The sequence below is a fragment of the Oncorhynchus mykiss genome, chromosome 3, assembly GCF_057628025.1.
Source record: "Oncorhynchus mykiss isolate SJ-2025 chromosome 3, ASM5762802v1, whole genome shotgun sequence".
NCBI lineage: Eukaryota > Metazoa > Chordata > Actinopteri > Salmoniformes > Salmonidae > Oncorhynchus > Oncorhynchus mykiss.
This window is the reverse complement of record NC_143024.1, coordinates 42018275-42036571: the sequence shown is the minus strand read 5'-3', so window position 1 is coordinate 42036571 and position 18297 is coordinate 42018275. Positions and strand designations below refer to the sequence as shown.

Below are 18297 nucleotides of genomic sequence, written 5' to 3'. Positions count from 1 at the left end.
ACGAAACATGCAACCCATGATATTAATGCAGCGCACATTGGAAGGGGGCTTTGCCTGCTATACTTACCTAGACACTGAACTGAAAACACAATGAAATCTTATGACACAGACCAGCCTGGTGGTAGTGACTGGGAAGCAGGTATCAAATGATTTAGAGCGGGTGTGTGTTTGATTTGGCAATTTAACCAATCTACACTCTTATATTAATCTCTTGTTATGTATTATTATATATATTTTTTGTAACCTTTATTTAACTAGGCAAATCAGTTAAGAACAAATTCTTATTTACAATAGCGGCCTACCCCGGCCAAACTCTAACCCGGACGATGCTGGGTCAATTGTGCGCTGCCTATGGGACTCCCAAACACAGACAGTTGGTATAGAGCCTGGACCCCAACCAGGATCTGTCGTGACGCCTCTAGCACTGAGATGCAGACCATTAGACCATTTCGCCAATATATCAATAGATTATAGGTTTTCTCAAAATATTTCACATATATAGTTATAAACAGTTATAGTTATTAAATAGTTTTGTCTTTCTCATTTTATTATGGATGCATAAATTATTACTCAATCCAATTTCAATTTAATAATCCAATTTTCATATTTTATTTCAGTTTATCCCATTTCAGAGCGCTCGACTGGACTTTTATTTAGAAAATCGCGAGAGAAAAACACGTGACCGGATGTAAGAACCTCACACTGCTTTGTTTACGTTACTGGGGGTATCTATTCGACTAGCATTCCTCAAAATGTCAAAAATAGAGTTGCTGAGATTGTTTCTCAACGAACGATTGACAGCTGCTGCTGATGAGATATTTGGGACAATTGAAAAGACGATTGTAGAGTACCAGGAAGAAGTGTCCCGCACGAAAGAGGAGAACAACCGTCTACGGAGGATGCTAAGGTTACAAAAAACAGGTTTGGGACATTTTAAAACGCATATGGGCACTAGCTAGCTAACTAGCTTCTACTGCTTTGATATTACTGCATCTAGCTAGTACTGATTCATGTGAAGCTCATCAATATTTGCCCTTCTGACTCAAATTGCATTGCCAGCATAGCCCCTTGGATTCTTGAGAGCTCATTCTATAGCTACCTACCTGCATTCTACACGTTTTGTCAGACCCCCAAAAGATGCAGGTTTGCCTGGCCTGGTCACTATGCTGTAGGTTTTACAAAGTAAGAATCAAAAGACAATCTTGTGCATCGGGTGGGAGGAAGCATAAGCTATGAGTGGCAGGTGTTTGAATCCCGGCTGTGGTTTGAATCCAGACTCGGCGTGTCTTTGTTTTCTACTTATTACTACATACATTTATTGCTTTCATCATGTTATTTGATAATTTTTCTATATTTTTTATCCATTCTCCCTCAGACTCCCAGCCGCTGACTGTCTCTGACGAGGATCTTCCCCCTGAGCAGCAGCACTGTGAGCAGGAGTGGAGCCCAAGTCTGGAACAAGATGGTCCAGAGGCCACACAGATTAAAAAGGAGCAGGAGGAACTCCGGACCAGTCGGAGGGAAGAGCAACTTCAATGGCTAGAGTCTGGTACCAAAGACTTCACATTCAGTCCTGCCTGTTTGAAAAGTAACTATGATCCGATTCAGAACCCAACTCATTCATCACATCTTCACCAAATACAAAGTGAGGAAAGCAGAGAGAACCCAACTCATTCATCACCTCTTGACCAAATACAAAGTGAGACAAACAGTGAGAACCCAAGTCAGTCCTCATACCTTCACCAAATAGAAAGTGAGGAAGACGGAGAGAACCCGGCAGCTCAGTCCTCATATCTTTACCAAATACAAAGTCAGGAAAACCGAGAGAAACCATGGCAATGCCGTGTTTGTGACAAATGTTTCAACAATATTCATCATCTGAAAGCGCATGTGAGGAGTCACACAGGGGAGAGACCGTATAAGTGTCCTATATGTAGAAAATGCTTTATGACAACAAGCGCATTGAATAGACATCAGACAATTCACACTGATGGAAAGCCGTTTAGGTGTAATTATTGCGGCAAATCCTTCAAATGGATGAACTCCCTTGGAAGGCACATAAGGATTACCCATGAGAGGGAGAATATATGACATTACCTGATGTGGGGAAAGGGCAATAGTTGTTCTGAGAAAGTTACATCCGGATGCTTTTTATATACTATTGCCATATAATATTATAATATACCATATGCTATTGCCATATAATTACACTATAACAAAAGTGAACACTATGTTATAGTTAATTATAGGATATCTATGGCTATTGTGTGTGTGTGTGTGTGCGTGTGTGTGTGTTGTCTTTTAACATGTTTGTAACCACTTTCCCAGGGACTACAGATGGAATTATACATAAGTCTTGATCAATGTGCATTATCTTTGTCAAATAAATCAAATATCTTACACCTATCTGTGCATAAATATAGTTTTTGTCTTGTTCATATGGTGTAATGTCACATCTGTTTTGATTTGTGTTTTGTCCTTTTCCTTCAGTGATCACAAGAGCCAAAACATTTTCCATATGCCTACATTACTATCATTTTTTTTGTACCTCAGTGATCTTTCTGTGCACAATTGGAGGCAAAAAATAATAATAAATGTAACACACCACATCTGTTGCCATAGTCTTATCCCTATTCCTCGCGCTAGCTTGCGACTCTACGTCTTGCAGGAACGCGCTCACCGGCCAAGCACACGCACTGTCGTGGATGCGAGGTCCGATCCCTTCTGACACCAATGTAATGAAACAGCAAGGAGCAGGTCTTGAACCCTTGACCTTCTAGCCCGAGGTCCGGCGCGCTATCGACTGTGCCGCAAAAGAGTCGATTTCCGCGCTTATAAACCCAGGGTCGTTACAATACTATAATAGATTGGAATAAAAACAACATGTTTCATCCCCATTATGTATTTATCCGAGTTATTTACTTCACAATAAGCCAGATTCGAGTAACCTTTGTGGTGCTGAAGCTTGAATCAGCAGCCGTGGCACAATCAATCGAAAATGGACAGCTCATGGTGCTGAAAGTAGGCGCATTCCAGTAATTCATTTCAACCGTCTTCATTTTAGTTAGACTTTACTAACAACCAGAGGGCTTTGTGTTGGAACCTATTTCTTCATGTTTAAGAAATAAGAGGTAGGCCTACCTGTTTGACAGAAATTGGACTGGGCTGCTATATCCATAGTTTTGTAGGCCAATTCCTCCATCATGCACTCTTTAAATAGCCTACCTCCGTGTCAGTGAAGGACTGTTAAGTTAAAACCAGGACTCGAATTGGAGGGTAATGAGAGGGTATGCCATAGATCTACTTTTATTTTATTTTTTAGAAAATGCCCAAACGCGCAGGGCTACCAATTGTTAGCTTAAGACTTTGAAGAAAATAAAACAGATCCGATTATTTAAAGTGACGCTAGAAACAAGCTGTAAAATACCCATGGAAAGACGTGATTCCGATGCTTATGCGATATCATTGTTTAGTTTCTTTGCCATTGAGGCTGAGATAAAACCTTCTATAGCCTAGGAGACTGATCATGAATTGATTAAGCTATTCACTTTCTGTACAATATAATATTTTTTTTTACATTGGGTTAAGCCATGGAAGAAGAGTAGCCAGCAGTTAAAGCTTACATTTGTCCGCGTCGGTTGGCCTACTCGTTCTAAGGGTGGAAAGGTAGGCCTGACTTTTACCACGCTCAGTTTCCTAACGACGTCTCATATTTAATTATTTGCAAATAGGGACAGTTTCGTTGCAAACAAGACACACTGATTTGGCATTGGAGAAATGTGATAAAATTAACACAAGGGCCTATCTCTCTGTCCATTCTTAGCCTGTAATGTCGGTAGTTTGTGTGGTATTAACAAATATTGAGATTCGGATCATGTGACTTGAGACTTGTTTGTGACTCGAACAATAGTGACTTGGTCCTCCCCCTGAGTGGTACAGATAAGGAGCGAAATTAATATTCCTTATCGTTTATGAAATGGAGAATGTTCATAGAAATCCGAACTGACGATGTCCACTCCACTCCTGTAGGTAGCGACATTGCAGAATGCGTTAAGCCGTGGTGCGCACTCTACGCATGCTTTTTTTTTGGCACAGCAGATCCATGAACATCTATCATTGATGAACGAAGTTGTTGTCAAATAATAGCGTCGTCACTGATTGTTAGTTAGCTAGCACTAGCATTCTGTAAACATGTCTAAAATACAGTTGTTGAGAGCGTTTCTCAACCAGCGGCTAACTGTGGCTGCTGATGAGATATTCGGGGCAGTTGAAAAAACGATAGCTGAGTACCAGGAAGAGGTTTCCCGTTCGAAAAAGGAGAACGACCGTCTACAGAATATTCTTGACATCGTTATTAAACCTGAGATAAAGTTACAAAGAGCAGGTTTGTGACATTTATTATTCAACCTACATTTCATACACCTTGATAATGTTAGTTATTTCATTTTGAGAGCCAGTGTCGACAAAAGTAACGTTATGTCTAGACATTCTTGAGGATTCAACGCGCATGCTCGCCCCCAGGATTCCTCCCATTCCAGCCATTAATTCCCTGTTATTGTTGGGTGTAAATTCACTTGCCACGTAGCCTAATTGTTTTTGGCCCGTTTTAGATTTTTTGTTGATGCACTATAATTCAGTCAATATTTGATGGATTTGTATATCCAAAAGCGTTGAGTATGTTATTCCATTATGCAGCTGTTAAATCTACCAGAACTGTATTTTTGACCTTTTTATCAATTTTGATAAATAATGTAACGTTGTAACGTTAGTAGACTTCTCTCCCTCCAGACCTCCAGCAGCTCACTGTATTGGACGAGGAGGTTCACCCTGAGCAGCAGCCCTGTGTGCAGGATTGGAGCCCTAGTCTTGGACAGGAGGACAGCGAGCCCATATGGATCAAAAAGGAGCAGGAGGAACTCAAAAAGCAACTTCAGTGGCTGGAGTCTGACACCAGAGAGTTCATATTTGATCCTTTCTGTGTAAGTGATTATGATCAGGACCCAACTCAGCCCTTGCAAATCCAAAGTGAGGAAAATAGGGAGAGAGATTCTCAACCAAACGTTGTAACTGGACAGATCAAAACAGAACCTGATGAAGAGGACTACAGAATATCAGAACCAACCTGTTCTTCAGCTCAGAGTACAAATAGTGAACATGTCAATGGAATGGAAAGCAAAGGAGCCCAGTCTCTTTTAAAGTCACACAAACCAAAGACCACAAAAAAACAAAAAAGAAAACAAACTTATAGCAGTGCAAATGGCATGAAATGTACTCCCTGTTCTTGTAAGGTTTGTGGCAGGTCTTTTCGGTACAAGCGTCCCTTTTTTAATCATGTGCAAAGTCATGCACATATAGAGGATAAAGAACGTGTCTGTGGTGTGTGTGGAAAGCACCTAGATTCTAAAGAGAATATGAAAGATCACCTCCAAACTCACATCGTAGCTGAGCCTGAGTTTTGTCATGTTTGTGGTAAAACGTTCACCACGAAGCTTAGGCTGAAAAAGCACATGAGGGTTCACACAGGAGAGAAACCATATCGCTGCGATGATTGTGGCAGGTGTTTCAGTGATGCCGCCAATTTGATCGGACACAAAAGGACTCACACGGGCGAGAAACCATATTGCTGCCAGGAATGTGGCCAAGGATTCACTCAAAGTGGACATCTGGTTTTGCACAGGAGGAGACATACTGGGGAGAAGCCATATCTCTGTTCTGTTTGTGGCAAAAGTTTCAGCACCAGATCAAATTATACAGGACACATGAGAGTTCACACAGGGGAGAAACCATATAGCTGCCATGATTGTAGCAAATGTTTCAGCAATACTGCTAATCTGAGTGCGCACAGGAGGATTCATACAGGGGAGAAACCATATTGTTGTGATTATTGTGGCAAAGGATTTGCTCAGAATGGAAATCTTAAAATGCACATGAAGACACACAGGAAATAAATCTTATAGGCTAATTGCTGTATTTGTGAGAAATATCTCAGCACTGACATCCACCCAACTTGAGAATCCAAGAGAGAAATACATCTCTTTCGTGACTGTGGCAAAGCCTTTGCACAATGGAAATTTGGCAAGGCATAATGAGAATGTACAAAATGTATAACGTGTCAGAACTCAGCATGAACAACAAAATTTCAACAGTTTGATAACACTGGAGATAACTGTGATCTGGCTCATCTGACAGTGATTGAGGTTTCACACACAGTGGTGAGAGACTATACAAGTGTCCTATAGAAAATGCTTTATCACAAGTGTATTAACTAGGTGTCAAAGGAGCCTAGTTGAGGAAAAATTGTAGGCCTACATGCAATCCCTGCTTCAAGTTCTTCAAATGGACTCACTAGGAAGGCACATTCACAACAGGGAGAAAACATGTCAGGGCCTTCAGGGAAAGGGCATCAGACAGAGGATTGAGAAGCATATTCTCACTTCCACCAGTAAGAAGAGATGGGATCTAGTACATACCCACAAGAACCCAGCTCTTGGATCAACAAGATATGACTGTACTAGCTTGAACTTACAGAACATTGCTAGAAGTCCACATGAACATTGTGCAACAGATTGCTGAGCAGCAGGAGTCCCTGCTTATTAGTATGACACAGGACACACGTTTGAGCTGCTGTCCTGTGTCTTGAAAACAAAACTTTGCATTTTTTGTCTTGAAAGTAAAATGCCTTCTCCAGTAATACATCATATATGTTTTTAACACTGTTGTGATGTTGTTGTCTTACTTTTCAAAGTGTCCGTTACTTCATGGCTTTCATACCAAAACTATAGTCATACCTCTGAGTTTGATGTCAATTTGCCTGCAAAGAAAATAAATACTTGTCTATTTCATTGTATATGTATTGACAGGTATAAATACTTAGTATGCTATGTTCCAGGTGAACTATTAAATGTGCATGGGCTACCATCTGAAATGTGTGCTTCTTATTTCAACCAGAAACTTAAATATGATAAAATATGAAAATGTATGATCATTTTTAGATCATACATTTTCCAGACATCCAGAACGTGGCACAGAATAAATAACAGATATGCTGTAATGGGAAATTATTTGGCTAATTCTTTCCCTGTGTTTGATTTACTGTTGATATGTAATAAACATAATTGTGTGGGAAGACACAGACAGATGCATTCCCTATGTTTAAGTCGCTTTGTGCCTGTTAGTATAAAATGATCTATTGTAACTAACTATTTATGATATTATTTTTGACCTGTTTAACTGCCAGTATGAAATGTCTGCAGGTGTTTAATGTTATGGTTAAAGTTTGACCCAAGACTGGATTTAAGGACACATTGATAATGTATCTGTGCCACTGTGATTCTGTAGCAGCTGATGTGACTTCCTTCAAGCCTCTGGCTGGTGTTTACAGAACATTCGGTGCTTTGTGATTAATATATAAGGAGCGTTAGACATTTTCTATGCTTCTTCTGTAGGTGTTTCCCTCAATTGTTGTATTAAACCGGATTGATTTAGATTTGACTTCATCAACAACTGCACTCCTTTTTGTTCACCTGGACATTCCTGTTACATAATGTTAATTGATAACTCATAAGTCATAAATAGCTATCAGTTATTTATCTCATTTTCTGCTCCAATTAAATTGATCATAATTTTGACTTTTAATTTGAAATTCATACAATAAATTATACCGGAAGTTAGACCCAGCGGTCAGTTTCGTTCCACATCACATCCGCTGAGCAACAGCACAGCAGAAGTCAATTTTTGTGTTTTTGTATTTCTGAGCACAGCAGTGCAGTAAACACTTTCAACAACTGTGAGTATTCCTTCAAAAATATGATTTCTGTAACTATTTTGTATGTAGCAAAAGCTATTCGTTTTCATATGCAGTGATAGAATATTGGCTAAGCGTAGCAATAATTGACATGAAGGAATGGTGATGTGGCGTCTTCGACCGGAATCGTTATTTAGTGTACATTTTTTTTTAAAAGGGAGATATTCAAGGTTTTGAGTAATGACAGTGAACAACTTGTGTGTTAGCTAGTTTCTGTGATTCAGTTATTTATATTCTAACTACCTAACTAAACGATGTTGCAATCGAACTGTCTGTGGGCAAGCCCATAAATGATGACAAAAATGTTCCATTCCATAACCCAAGACTCTCCCGACGGTCTCTAGGTTTTTCACTGTGCATGATTAATTTGTTACAACAATAGAAAGCCTAGTTTTGCATTGTGTGAGAGGATTTGTTATTGCTTGTGAAACAGTGCCATTAACCTTTTAATGTTTATTTTCTGTCACTGCCATGTTGTATTTTAGCCTACATCTTTCCTACATCGGCATCCGTTACTCTAATGAAATCTGGTGTCCCAAAGGGTGAGAACTGCCTTGTAGACATGGACTCCAAGGCAGGGGATCTCTTCAGCGCTGAGCCAGCCGACGCTGCTGGATCGGGAGGTGTCATGGGAAGGTGTGTGCTGTTGTTTTTCTAGCTCTTTCTCTATCTGTGTTAGTTCATCTGTCTAGTACATGGCTCGCCAATCCTGTTCCTGGAGAGCTACCCCCTCCTGCATGTTTTTGCTCCAACCCCAGTTGTAACTAACCTGAACAGGTTTGGAGAGCCCTGCTCTAGTGCCAGCAGTCTGTAAACCTGGTCCTGGAGAGCTACAGGTTGTGCAGGCTTTTGTTCCAGCCCAGCACTAACACACCTGAATCAACTTGATGCGTTTTAGCACCATGTATCTCTCTCGGATCATGGTTGGTGACTGGTTCTGGTCCAGATACATTTTATATATAGTCCTCGTGTGTAGTCATTCTTCTGTGGCTATTATTGTGTGGGAAAGTTGTGATCTGAATTTGTCTCGTATTCTTCTTAATCTAGCCTACCACTAAAGGAACTAGATGGGTCAGTTTGTCCTTTCCTTGTATTATACCTGGCTATGATGTATTGTTGTTCATTCTGTCCACGATCAGTCTCTTGGTTTAATGCTATACAATTATTCCATCTCCCCATACCTCTTGTTTAGTTTACCACCCTGGCTTTCTGCCTTGCCTCACAGGCTGTGGCTGCCCAAAGGCCTCTCGCCCAGTGTGGCCAAGGAGTGGTTTGATCGTCGCCGTGCGTCCATCCGTCCCTGGGCTGGCTTCGTGGATCACAGGAAGTTCACCAAGCCCCGCAACTTTGGTGAACTGTGCCAGAGGGTGGTGCGCAACTTTGACACCTACAACAGCAACTACACCTTCATCTTCCTCGGCCTCATCCTCTACTGCATGTAAGAGCTGTGGGACAGGAGTTTAAAGACACTGTGTTATTCAGTGAATATATAAAAACAGTAATTACATATTGCATATAGACAGACTGCTGCCAGCAGCCTGTTTTATTTTCAAATTCCAAATCTCAGTTTGAATAGGCCTAGATCTATGCTGGATTGAATTGATTTAGAATCTGTGATTATCAAAGAGTCACTCTTTCCCTCTTCCAATCACCCCCTCTTTACCTCAGTATCAGCTCTCCCATGCTGCTGATTGCTTTGGCAGTGTTTGTTGGTGCCTTCTACATCATCCACCTCAAGTCCCTGGAGTCTAAACTGGTCGTCTTTGGTGAGTAAAGCAGTCATGTTCTGTGAGATTATTTATATGGAGCAATTTCAGTGCCAACAGATTGTATTTGAATTCCATCATTTTGAAAATGTAATAGGATATTGAGTTTGAATGTAATATTTTTGAAAATGTAATAGGATATTGAGTTTGAATGTAATATTTTTGAAAATGTAATAGGATATTGAGTTTGAATGTAATATTTTTGAATATGTAATGCACAAATGTAGTAATTTAATTATTGTATTTCATGATTTGACACTGAATTGAATGAATATAACATTGCTTTATTTAATTGAACATTCAAATTCAATATTTTATATATTCAGTTTCAATATGGTAGATATTGCATTCATTGTCTATGTATCTAGTTTACAAACTATCAAGTTGATCAAAGTTTCATATATTCAACTTCTCAGATGCATTCAGATTCAGTTCTCTAAATTCAGAGTCAAAACCAGAGACAACATCCTGGTACTTTGCCAGCCTGGAATGGTAGAGGAAAGACTCAAACACTCTCTGTGGTAAACGGAAGCTTCTGGCAGTTTCTGAAGCCAATGTGGCATGTAGAATTTATTTTCTTCCTATGAATTTGGCTCTAGCATCTGAACCGTTTTAGCAATAAGCTATTATGACCCCATTCCTTGAAGGTTAGACTCTCTGAAACATGGGCGTGCCTTCTGTTCCCCTCTGTGAAGCCGTGCAGGACACGTTAGAAGGGAGTGTCACAAACGTTTGGCCCCCCCATAAGAAAATAGTTGAATAGCCCGGTTAAAGCCCTTCCAAGGATAGTCTTTCCACTCCCTATTTAATCTTGCTCTTGTGACTGACTGAGTTCGAACCAGGCCTCCTGCATGTAACAAGACTGTTAGCCCGCTTAGCTAAAGCCCATAGGGGTGAGTTTAGGAAGCTATCATGTCTTCAAGTCTCCAGCAAGGTTACTCATCAAAAGAGCGTGGTTCATCAAACCACCTTGGTTACATTTAACCCCACTTTGACCTCCTACTGAGAGATCATAGCACCAGTGCATTTGGAAAGTATTCAGACCCCTTGACTTTTTCCACATTTTGTTACGTTACAGACTTATACTAAAATTGTTTAAATATTTTTTCCCCCTCAATCTACACACTACCCCATAATGAAGGCACATGACAGTCCTCTTGGAGTTTGCCAAAAGGCACCTAAATGACTCAGACCATGGGAAACAAGATTCTCTGGTCTGATGAAACCAAGATTGAACTCTTTGGCCTGAATGCCAAGCATCACGTCTGGAGGAAACCTTGCACCATCCCTACTGTGAAGCATGGTGGTGGCAGCATCATGCTGTGGGGGATGTTTTTCAGCGGCAGAGACTGGGACACTAGTCAAGATCAAGGTAAAGATGAGGGGAGCAAAGTACAGAGAGATCCTTGATGAAAACCTGCTCCAGAGCGCTCAGGGCCTCAGACTGGGGTGACGGTTTACCTTCCAACAGGACAATGACCCTAAACACACAGCCAAGACAACGCAGGAATGGCTTCGTGACAAGTCTCTGAATGTCCTTGAGTGACCCAGCCATAGCCCAGACTTGAACCCAATCGAACTTCTCTGGAGAGAATGGATCTGCAGAGAAGAATGGGAGAAACTCCAAGCTTGTAGCAAGAAGACTCAAGACTAATTGCTGCCAAAGGTGCTTAAACAAAGTACTGAGAAAAGGGTCTGAATAATTATTTGTTTTCATTTTTTATAAATGTGCAAACATTTATAAAAAAGTTTTTTGCTTTGTCATTATGGGGTATTGTGTGTAGATATATATATATATATATATATATATATATATATATATATATATATATATATATATATATATATATATATATATATATATATATATATATATATATATATATATATATATATATATATATATATATATATATATATATATAATTTTATTTATTTATTTTTTAATTCTAATAAATTAATTCTAATAAATTAATTGAATATACACTATCACAATAAATCCATTATTTTTTTAGTCAGGTCTTAAGAAACATTATATGAGTTGACCTATTGTATGTCATCTGGCTATTCTCCATGCCAATGGTTGTAGGCTTGTTAACTTAGCTGACAAGATATCCTTATAAGTCCCATGCCATTATTTTATAGTAAATTACTTTTTATTATTAATAATATAATTGAACTTGGCTGAATAAAATAGAAAGGGTATTTGTCCCATTCCGGAGTGAGTGCACATAGGAAGTGGCAATGTTGAGCGTAAAAGTGAGGTCCTATATGCTAGATTTAGTTATTTGGCAACTTTAGTTGTGAATGATATAAACTTTAGAATGTCTTAGAAATCAAAACATAAATGGGCTGCATGATGTGACTACAGGCTATTGATGTTTTGAGAAAGTCGCAAAAAAAAGCTTACGATCTGTTCTTTGCCTCAGGCTACACAGCTGTTCTCTCATCAAGTGATCCTATTTCACCCATCAGACTACTCTCAATTCAATCTTGTCTTTACCAATATGTAACGTTTAGAATGTCCCGTTATAAAATGGGCTGGAAAATAAAGGAGAGCCGCACACTCTTGGAGCTCAGATGCAAAAATGTAATATCCAACTTTTCGACAGCCAAGCTGTCTTCATCAGGGTATAATCACAAACACTGTGGGATGACTCATTTATATAGTGTCAAAAGACACACAGGTGTCTGTAATCATGGCCAAGAGTGGCCTAATATCATTGGTTAATTCTCAAATATTAAAATGGCATACAAAGAACAGTATACAAACAAAAAATGGATAGCATACGATCATAGATTCATTTTAGACTGCTGCTTACAAACAATTACAATGGCAAAGTCACAATAATCACAATCACGGCTTCAGATCAAAGTCTACGTTGAGACCGAAGGGAGCAAGGGTCTTTAAGTTAAAGATCCAGGCAGCCTCTCGTTGGGCTGGAACAGGGACAGGGGGGAAAAGCATGTCACCTGTATGCACTCGAATAGCGAATGGAGGCTGCGCTTTTCAATGATGACTGGTAGACCACTTCGGTTTCATAGCGGAGCATGTGCTTAATATGAACAGCTGAGAAATAAATATATTTATAATAATATTACGCATCAACCACTTTTGAGGAGTATGCTCTCGTAGCGCGTCAGATGATGTTCTTCCCATGGGCTCTCCAACCATGTTACTGCAGCTACCCAGTGCATCATTTGGGAAGCCAAGTGGGATCTGTTTGGGAAAAGCGATAATAACATGTTTTCGCAACGAAACATATATTTCACTAAACTGTTGACAGCCCCTCTGCACGCTCGAGAAAGGGACAAATGGAGGGAGGAGAGGGAAACGCATGGTGGTGAGATTTTGTAGCTATAAAGGTAATGTGCGACCCAATGAATTATGTAAATCTAAAATAATTCCCTATTACTAGGCAATTCAAATTCACTATACTCGCAGTCCATCTGTATGGACCCTGCACATTCAACGAACCAACAGCACAGCCTAGGGCTTTACGTTCTCTCCCAGACTCATGGATACATTTTGGAGCTTAGCATAAGGAAACCAGTCCATACAGTATTTATTTATTTTATCTTTAACTAGGCAAGTCAGTTAAGAACAAATTCTTATTGGGTTAACAGCCTGTTCAGGGGCAGAACGACAGATTTGTACCTTGTCAGCTCGGGGATATGAACTTGCAACCTTTTGGTTACTAGTCCAACTCTCTAACCACTAGGCTACCCTGCCGCCCCGTATGTATGCATAACAATTACAGTCCACACTCAAAGGCTAGACCAATTATGTACCAAATCTTAAATCACTTTTGTTTTGATGTTTTTCTGCCATGTGTAATGCCAAGGTAATCATCATTTTAATTCAGTTTTCTTTTTTTTTTACGGGTTTGGTCTCATAAGCCTATGCATAAGCTCTAATATGCATATGAATGTTCTGGATGAAATCATCACTTTAGAAAGCCTGTCCATTTTTGTTTTGTCAGTCTTTGAAACAATATCCACGACGACCATCTTTTACACTCAGTTTCAACCTGCTGTTTAACTTTCCAATATTAAATTGAAATACAATTTTAAAACCCGAATGCAATGTTTATTCAATTCAGTTTCAAATAAATGCCATTACGAATTGGAAAATGTACAATTCTAATTCAATATCCTAATACAAATTCAACATTTATGGAATTTGAAATATCATTTCTGTTGGCACTGAAATCAATCCATAATTTGGGTGTAGAGTGACTAGTGTTTGAAATCTGTGTGATTTAAAAAAATATATATTTTGACCACAGGAAAAGAGGTGACCGGACCTCACCAATTGGGTCTGGCTGGGGCGGTCTCTTTCCCTGTGTTCTGGTTGGCTGGTGCAGGTGCTGCAGTGTTTTGGGTCCTGGGTAAGTTACAACCCCCATCTCACTCTTTACTGTACACATCAGACCTGGGATAACTGTCGACCTAGGCCTAGATATGCATTATGGAATGTATTTCTCTTTGAAGGAGACAAATTATTACGGATGTAACATTCCCCGATTTGCATGGGAGCCCAAACCGATCCAAGTGTAGCTTACATCAGTCAACACATCAATTCACTTTACGAATTGCAGAGTCACTGACATGTTTTGCTCACATGACATACTTTCGACCTGCTGAAGGTACCTCATATTTTGTGACAAATGATGCATCCTCTCCTTCATTGTCGAACTAAGCATGTAACTGTGTTGACAGCAGTGGAGGCTGCTGAGGGGAGGACGACTCATAATAATGACTGGAAGGGAGCGAATGGCATCGCACGCATGGAAACCATGCGTTTGGTCTATTTGATCCCATTTCGCTCCAGCCTTTACCATGAACCCGTCCTCCCCAATGAAGGTGCCACTTGCCTCCTGTGGTTGATAATCATTGATCTACGAGCAATTTTGCTTGTCATCAACCCCAAGGATTATCAGTAGCCTAGTCAAACTATGCACTGGGCCCAGCTTTGTTTGCCGACCAACGTGAGGTAGGCGGCCTGTTTCTGATCTTGCACATCTGCGGTCGTCTTCTGTATTCAAATGCTAAAATGGCTTGCGCGATATTAGGCTTTATATTAGTTGAGTTACAACCTCTGTGATTTGCTAGATTGTTCTCTTTGCGCTGTTGAAAATTGTGTTTTACCAGAATAAAAGTAAGCTACCGGGGAGACAACTCTCATCTGGCTCTACCTGCTGAACGGAGCTTACAATAGATTTTATTTGGATTGTTCATGTTCACCATCAGCAATAGTTTTGGTAGTTTTGCTTTAAACAATCAGTGTGCATGGTCATTTTTACGTACATAGGGTAAAGTTGATAACGAGGAATCCCTTTTGCGAGGTACACTGCTGGAGGAGAGTAGAAGCTAACTTAATAACTTCCAAACGGTCAAAACCATTCGATTTTGAGATGGTGGGGGGCTTATATCCAGAGTTGTGTGTATATATATATATACACTGAGTATGCAAAACATTAAGAACACCTTCTCTTTCCATGACACAGACAGGGGAATCCAGGTGAAAGCTATGATACCTTATTGATGTCATTTGTTAAATCCACTTCAATCAGTGTAGATATGTTAATAAAGAAGGATTTTTAAGCCTTGAGACCATTGAGACATGGATATTACATTTTACGACACCGCTAGGATTTGAGTCCATTAATTCCCGGCATGAAAATTGTAAATTGATAGGAATGTAGTGCTAAGATTAACCATTGTGTTTGGTTTCTCAAAATGGAGCCCTAAATGTAACCTAGGCTTCTACTCTCCTTTTTCTCAGCCCCTTCTATCCCTTCCATTTGACTGACTCTCTCACTTCTCACTCAGGCGCGACGATGTTTGTGATTGGCTCTCACGCTGCCTTCCGAGAGCTGGAGGGAGGATCGGAAATGGAGGAGCTCTTCATGGAGCCTGTGTGAAGGCATTGTGATAGAAAAATCTGTATATCTGTGCCATTATAGCATCTGTGACAGCATTGGCAGCGCCATTGAGGCTACAACCCATAAGAATCCCCACGCGGGTGACTACTTTAAAATGGCAGAAGCACAGTGGAAGCCCTCAATGTTGCTGCCCATGCTAAAACAGCCTTTTGGCCACTAGAGGCCTCTTATCTTTCTCTGTGTGGACCCTCAACACTCACCTTTGACCTTTTTTAAAAAATACAACACAGAATGCACCTTGTCATGCCTCTGAAGTGATTTGCTGTTACTGACCCTCTACAACTCTGTAAAGACCCTAATAGTACTCAATTTAGAAGAATATGTTGATTGACTGTCGTACGCACAAAGAGTGACTGAGACGTGGTTCGTGTACCTCAGCACACTTCATACTGTATGCCTACTTCATACTGTCTTTTCCAAATGTGGCTGATACCTGTCATTTTGTGTTTAATATCAGTCGGCCTTTTGTTTATTGCCTCTACCTTCTGTTTTAATGTTCCCTTGTGGATATCTAATAATTACAAAATGTCCCTCGGTCAACTCAAGACCTGACATGTTACAAAGAACATCGCCACAGTAATAATTCAGATTTGTTTAAAAAAATCCTATATAGCTGATGTTGACTAAGTACTCAGTGAGCACCATTAAACTGAATGAGGGAAGGAACATCAAATCGCCAACGCTTCTCTGACTGTGGAAGAAGTGCCATTTGCAGCTCTACAATGTATTAATCCAACTAGAAGGAATGGTTCTTTGAGACAAATTGCATTTTCTTTAAAGCAATGCTTAGTGGATATTCCAGATACCTAATGGTGATCAAGCATTATGTTTAAATCATATTTTGTATTGTACCTACTGCATCTACTTTTAGTCGTGTGCAGGCATGTGGTGCAGTGTTGATGGGTAAACTTTTCATAATTTATTAGCTCTACTTTATGGCTTTGATATTTAAAGATCAATATATTATTTTTTTAAAATATAGATTTCATACTTGTCATGCTATCTTTTTGCTATTTTTTGGGTATTTTTAATGACAATTGGGAAGTGCAATAAACTATCCTACCTAAGATATTGTGAGTGTGTGAGGAAGTCCATGCATGAATTCTGAAATATTTGTGTCCCTTTTGCGCATATTATTTATTTGTGGTGATTTAAAACATTACATTAAAAGGTATTAAAGGTTGTGTGTATATTCTGTATGTGCCAAAATTGCAATACTTTGTAGGCCCTTTTGTGTCCTTGGGTGTGCCGCCCCCTCCCCGAAGAGGATGTAGTTTCCCCCTACTTTTCTCTTTCTCTCCGTGTCCTCCTTCCTGTCCTTCCCTCCCTCTCTCTGACACTTCAGTACTAACCCCCCCCCCCCTTTCCCCCCCTTTATACATGACCCCTGGACACTGCTCATCAAGACAACCCCATGCACAGGTTGCTATGGAGATGACCTTGGAGGTTCACCCATCCATCCACACACACTTCACTCACTGGCATGCTGCACACTGCGGCAAAGCTGGGCGATCGATATTCTATTATGCGGAGGGGGGGAGAGAGGAGTCTGTAAGAGCTCGCTGCATGGACATGTGGGAATTTAAGGGGAGGGGGGTGTGTGTGTGTGAGAGAGAGCGAGTGTCAGTGATGTAGAGTATCAATGCAGTTTATACACCTTTTGTGAAGAGCATTTTACCCCCCCATTATGTTTACCTCGTCATCTCGATCAATGCTAAGCGTTTATTCCCCCACCCCCACCCCCCCTGTTGTGGAAAGCTGCATCATAAATGTCAACTACTGTATTCCCTGTAGTGCACTATATAGGGAATAGGGTGCCATTACGGACAAACCCTAAATGTGTGAGGGATGAGGTGGTGTGTTTTTTTTTTTTACCTACAGTAATATCGATAGTAGATTTTATCCACTGAACACAGCTATTTAGCCCAGATTAATCTTACTCCAGGATTGAGAACTATGTTTTGGGGAGAGTGAAAGTGTTTTTTTTTGTCCAGGATTAGGCTTAATCTCAGTCTGGGAAACTGGCCCATACTGTATCTGTACTCTTGTTACCAGTAGGTACAGAATACAAGGCAAGACTAACAAAGCTTCAGAAATGTAAAATGCTGACGACATGATATTCTTTACTCGCAGAACATTTTGTACATTTGTTTCATTAATGCGGAATATCAGTTGTCTTGGGAACCATATGATCAGGGAGCTTTGTAGAATTGTTGTTTTGTTTTTCTGCTTCACACGTGGTCATGTATCCTGCATTCCTTCTGTTTGGAACTGTTTGTAGGTTTCACATGTACTTTTGTTTAGGTTTCAACATCAAAGCCAAAACGTTTACTTGATTTGGCCGTTTGGTACATTACCCTGGGCTTCTGCAAACTCAGAGTCTTCTATCAATTGTACATTTTGCAGTGTAACCTGATATGATTCTCATCATTAGATGGCGTCCTAGCGCTCTGCCAATATGTCCCTCAACACTATAGATACAACAACGAACACAGTAAAACACTAGATACAGTATATCTCGCTAGTCTTAAGAATCACTTGTAAAATCTCTTGTTCTCTTACAGATATTTCATTGCGTATATACAACCCCAAATGTTGTCCAGGTGAAGACAAAAAAGATGCGTTACTGGTCAGTTTTGTCCTACAAGATTTCATAAATTCAGGCCTACATTTAGCATTTAAGCCATGTAGTATCAGACTGACATGAGAGAAGAGGGGGAAAGAAAGCTGAAAGTCAGTGTAGCGAGTCGAAGGCAGGGAGAGATAAAGACACACAGAC

At 40.0% G+C, this 18297-nt stretch overlaps 3 protein-coding genes across 8 annotated transcripts; all 3 read left to right on the top strand.

The window, feature by feature from the left end:
- Positions 1 to 693: 693 nt before the first annotated feature.
- Positions 694 to 2406, top strand: LOC118951153 (uncharacterized). The gene is made up of 2 exons (XM_090229284.1): positions 694 to 921; positions 1376 to 2406. Exons 1-2 carry the CDS (start codon positions 753 to 755, stop codon positions 2089 to 2091), a joined length of 885 nt encoding a protein of 294 aa, XP_090085410.1. The 5' UTR covers positions 694 to 752; the 3' UTR covers positions 2092 to 2406.
- Positions 2407 to 4072: 1666 nt separating this feature from the next.
- LOC149984545 (uncharacterized) lies at positions 4073 to 7500 on the top strand. Its single transcript, XM_090229283.1, has 2 exons — positions 4073 to 4384; positions 4789 to 7500. The coding sequence occupies exons 1-2, from the start codon at positions 4192 to 4194 to the stop codon at positions 5946 to 5948; spliced, it is 1353 nt and encodes a 450-aa protein (XP_090085409.1). The 5' UTR covers positions 4073 to 4191; the 3' UTR covers positions 5949 to 7500.
- A 159-nt stretch (positions 7501 to 7659) lies between these two features.
- LOC110517778 (prenylated Rab acceptor protein 1) lies at positions 7660 to 16713 on the top strand. Of its 6 annotated transcripts, none has more exons than XM_036973806.2 (7): positions 7674 to 7786; positions 8346 to 8440; positions 8852 to 8875; positions 9030 to 9242; positions 9473 to 9570; positions 13860 to 13961; positions 15406 to 16713. In XM_036973806.2, the coding sequence occupies exons 2-7, from the start codon at positions 8367 to 8369 to the stop codon at positions 15495 to 15497; spliced, it is 603 nt and encodes a 200-aa protein (XP_036829701.2). In that variant the 5' UTR covers positions 7674 to 7786; positions 8346 to 8366; the 3' UTR covers positions 15498 to 16713. The 6 variants fall into 6 exon arrangements, with proteins under 6 accessions (XP_021451360.1, XP_021451375.1, XP_036829701.2 ...); XM_090229285.1 differs by having other exon boundaries at positions 7680 to 7786; positions 8290 to 8440; XM_021595685.3 differs by lacking the exon at positions 8852 to 8875 and having other exon boundaries at positions 7660 to 7786; positions 8290 to 8440; positions 8997 to 9242.
- The last annotated feature ends 1584 nt before the right edge of the window (positions 16714 to 18297 follow it).

Excerpts from the sequence above, each read along its gene's own strand:
- LOC110517778 (XM_021595685.3), top strand. The coding sequence starts at position 8,325 with ATGAAATCTGGTGTCCCAAAGGGTGAGAACTGCCTTGTAGACATGGAC. Across the intron at positions 8,441-8,996 it reads TCGGGAGGTGTCATGGGAAG|TTTACCACCCTGGCTTTCTG; the intron begins GTGTGTGCTGTT and ends CCTCTTGTTTAG. Across the intron at positions 9,571-13,859 it reads GTCTAAACTGGTCGTCTTTG|GAAAAGAGGTGACCGGACCT; the intron begins GTGAGTAAAGCA and ends TTTTGACCACAG.
- LOC118951153 (XM_090229284.1), top strand. The coding sequence starts at position 753 with ATGTCAAAAATAGAGTTGCTGAGATTGTTTCTCAACGAACGATTGACA. Across the intron at positions 922-1,375 it reads GCTAAGGTTACAAAAAACAG|ACTCCCAGCCGCTGACTGTC; the intron begins GTTTGGGACATT and ends ATTCTCCCTCAG.
- LOC149984545 (XM_090229283.1), top strand. The coding sequence starts at position 4,192 with ATGTCTAAAATACAGTTGTTGAGAGCGTTTCTCAACCAGCGGCTAACT. Across the intron at positions 4,385-4,788 it reads GATAAAGTTACAAAGAGCAG|ACCTCCAGCAGCTCACTGTA; the intron begins GTTTGTGACATT and ends CTCTCCCTCCAG.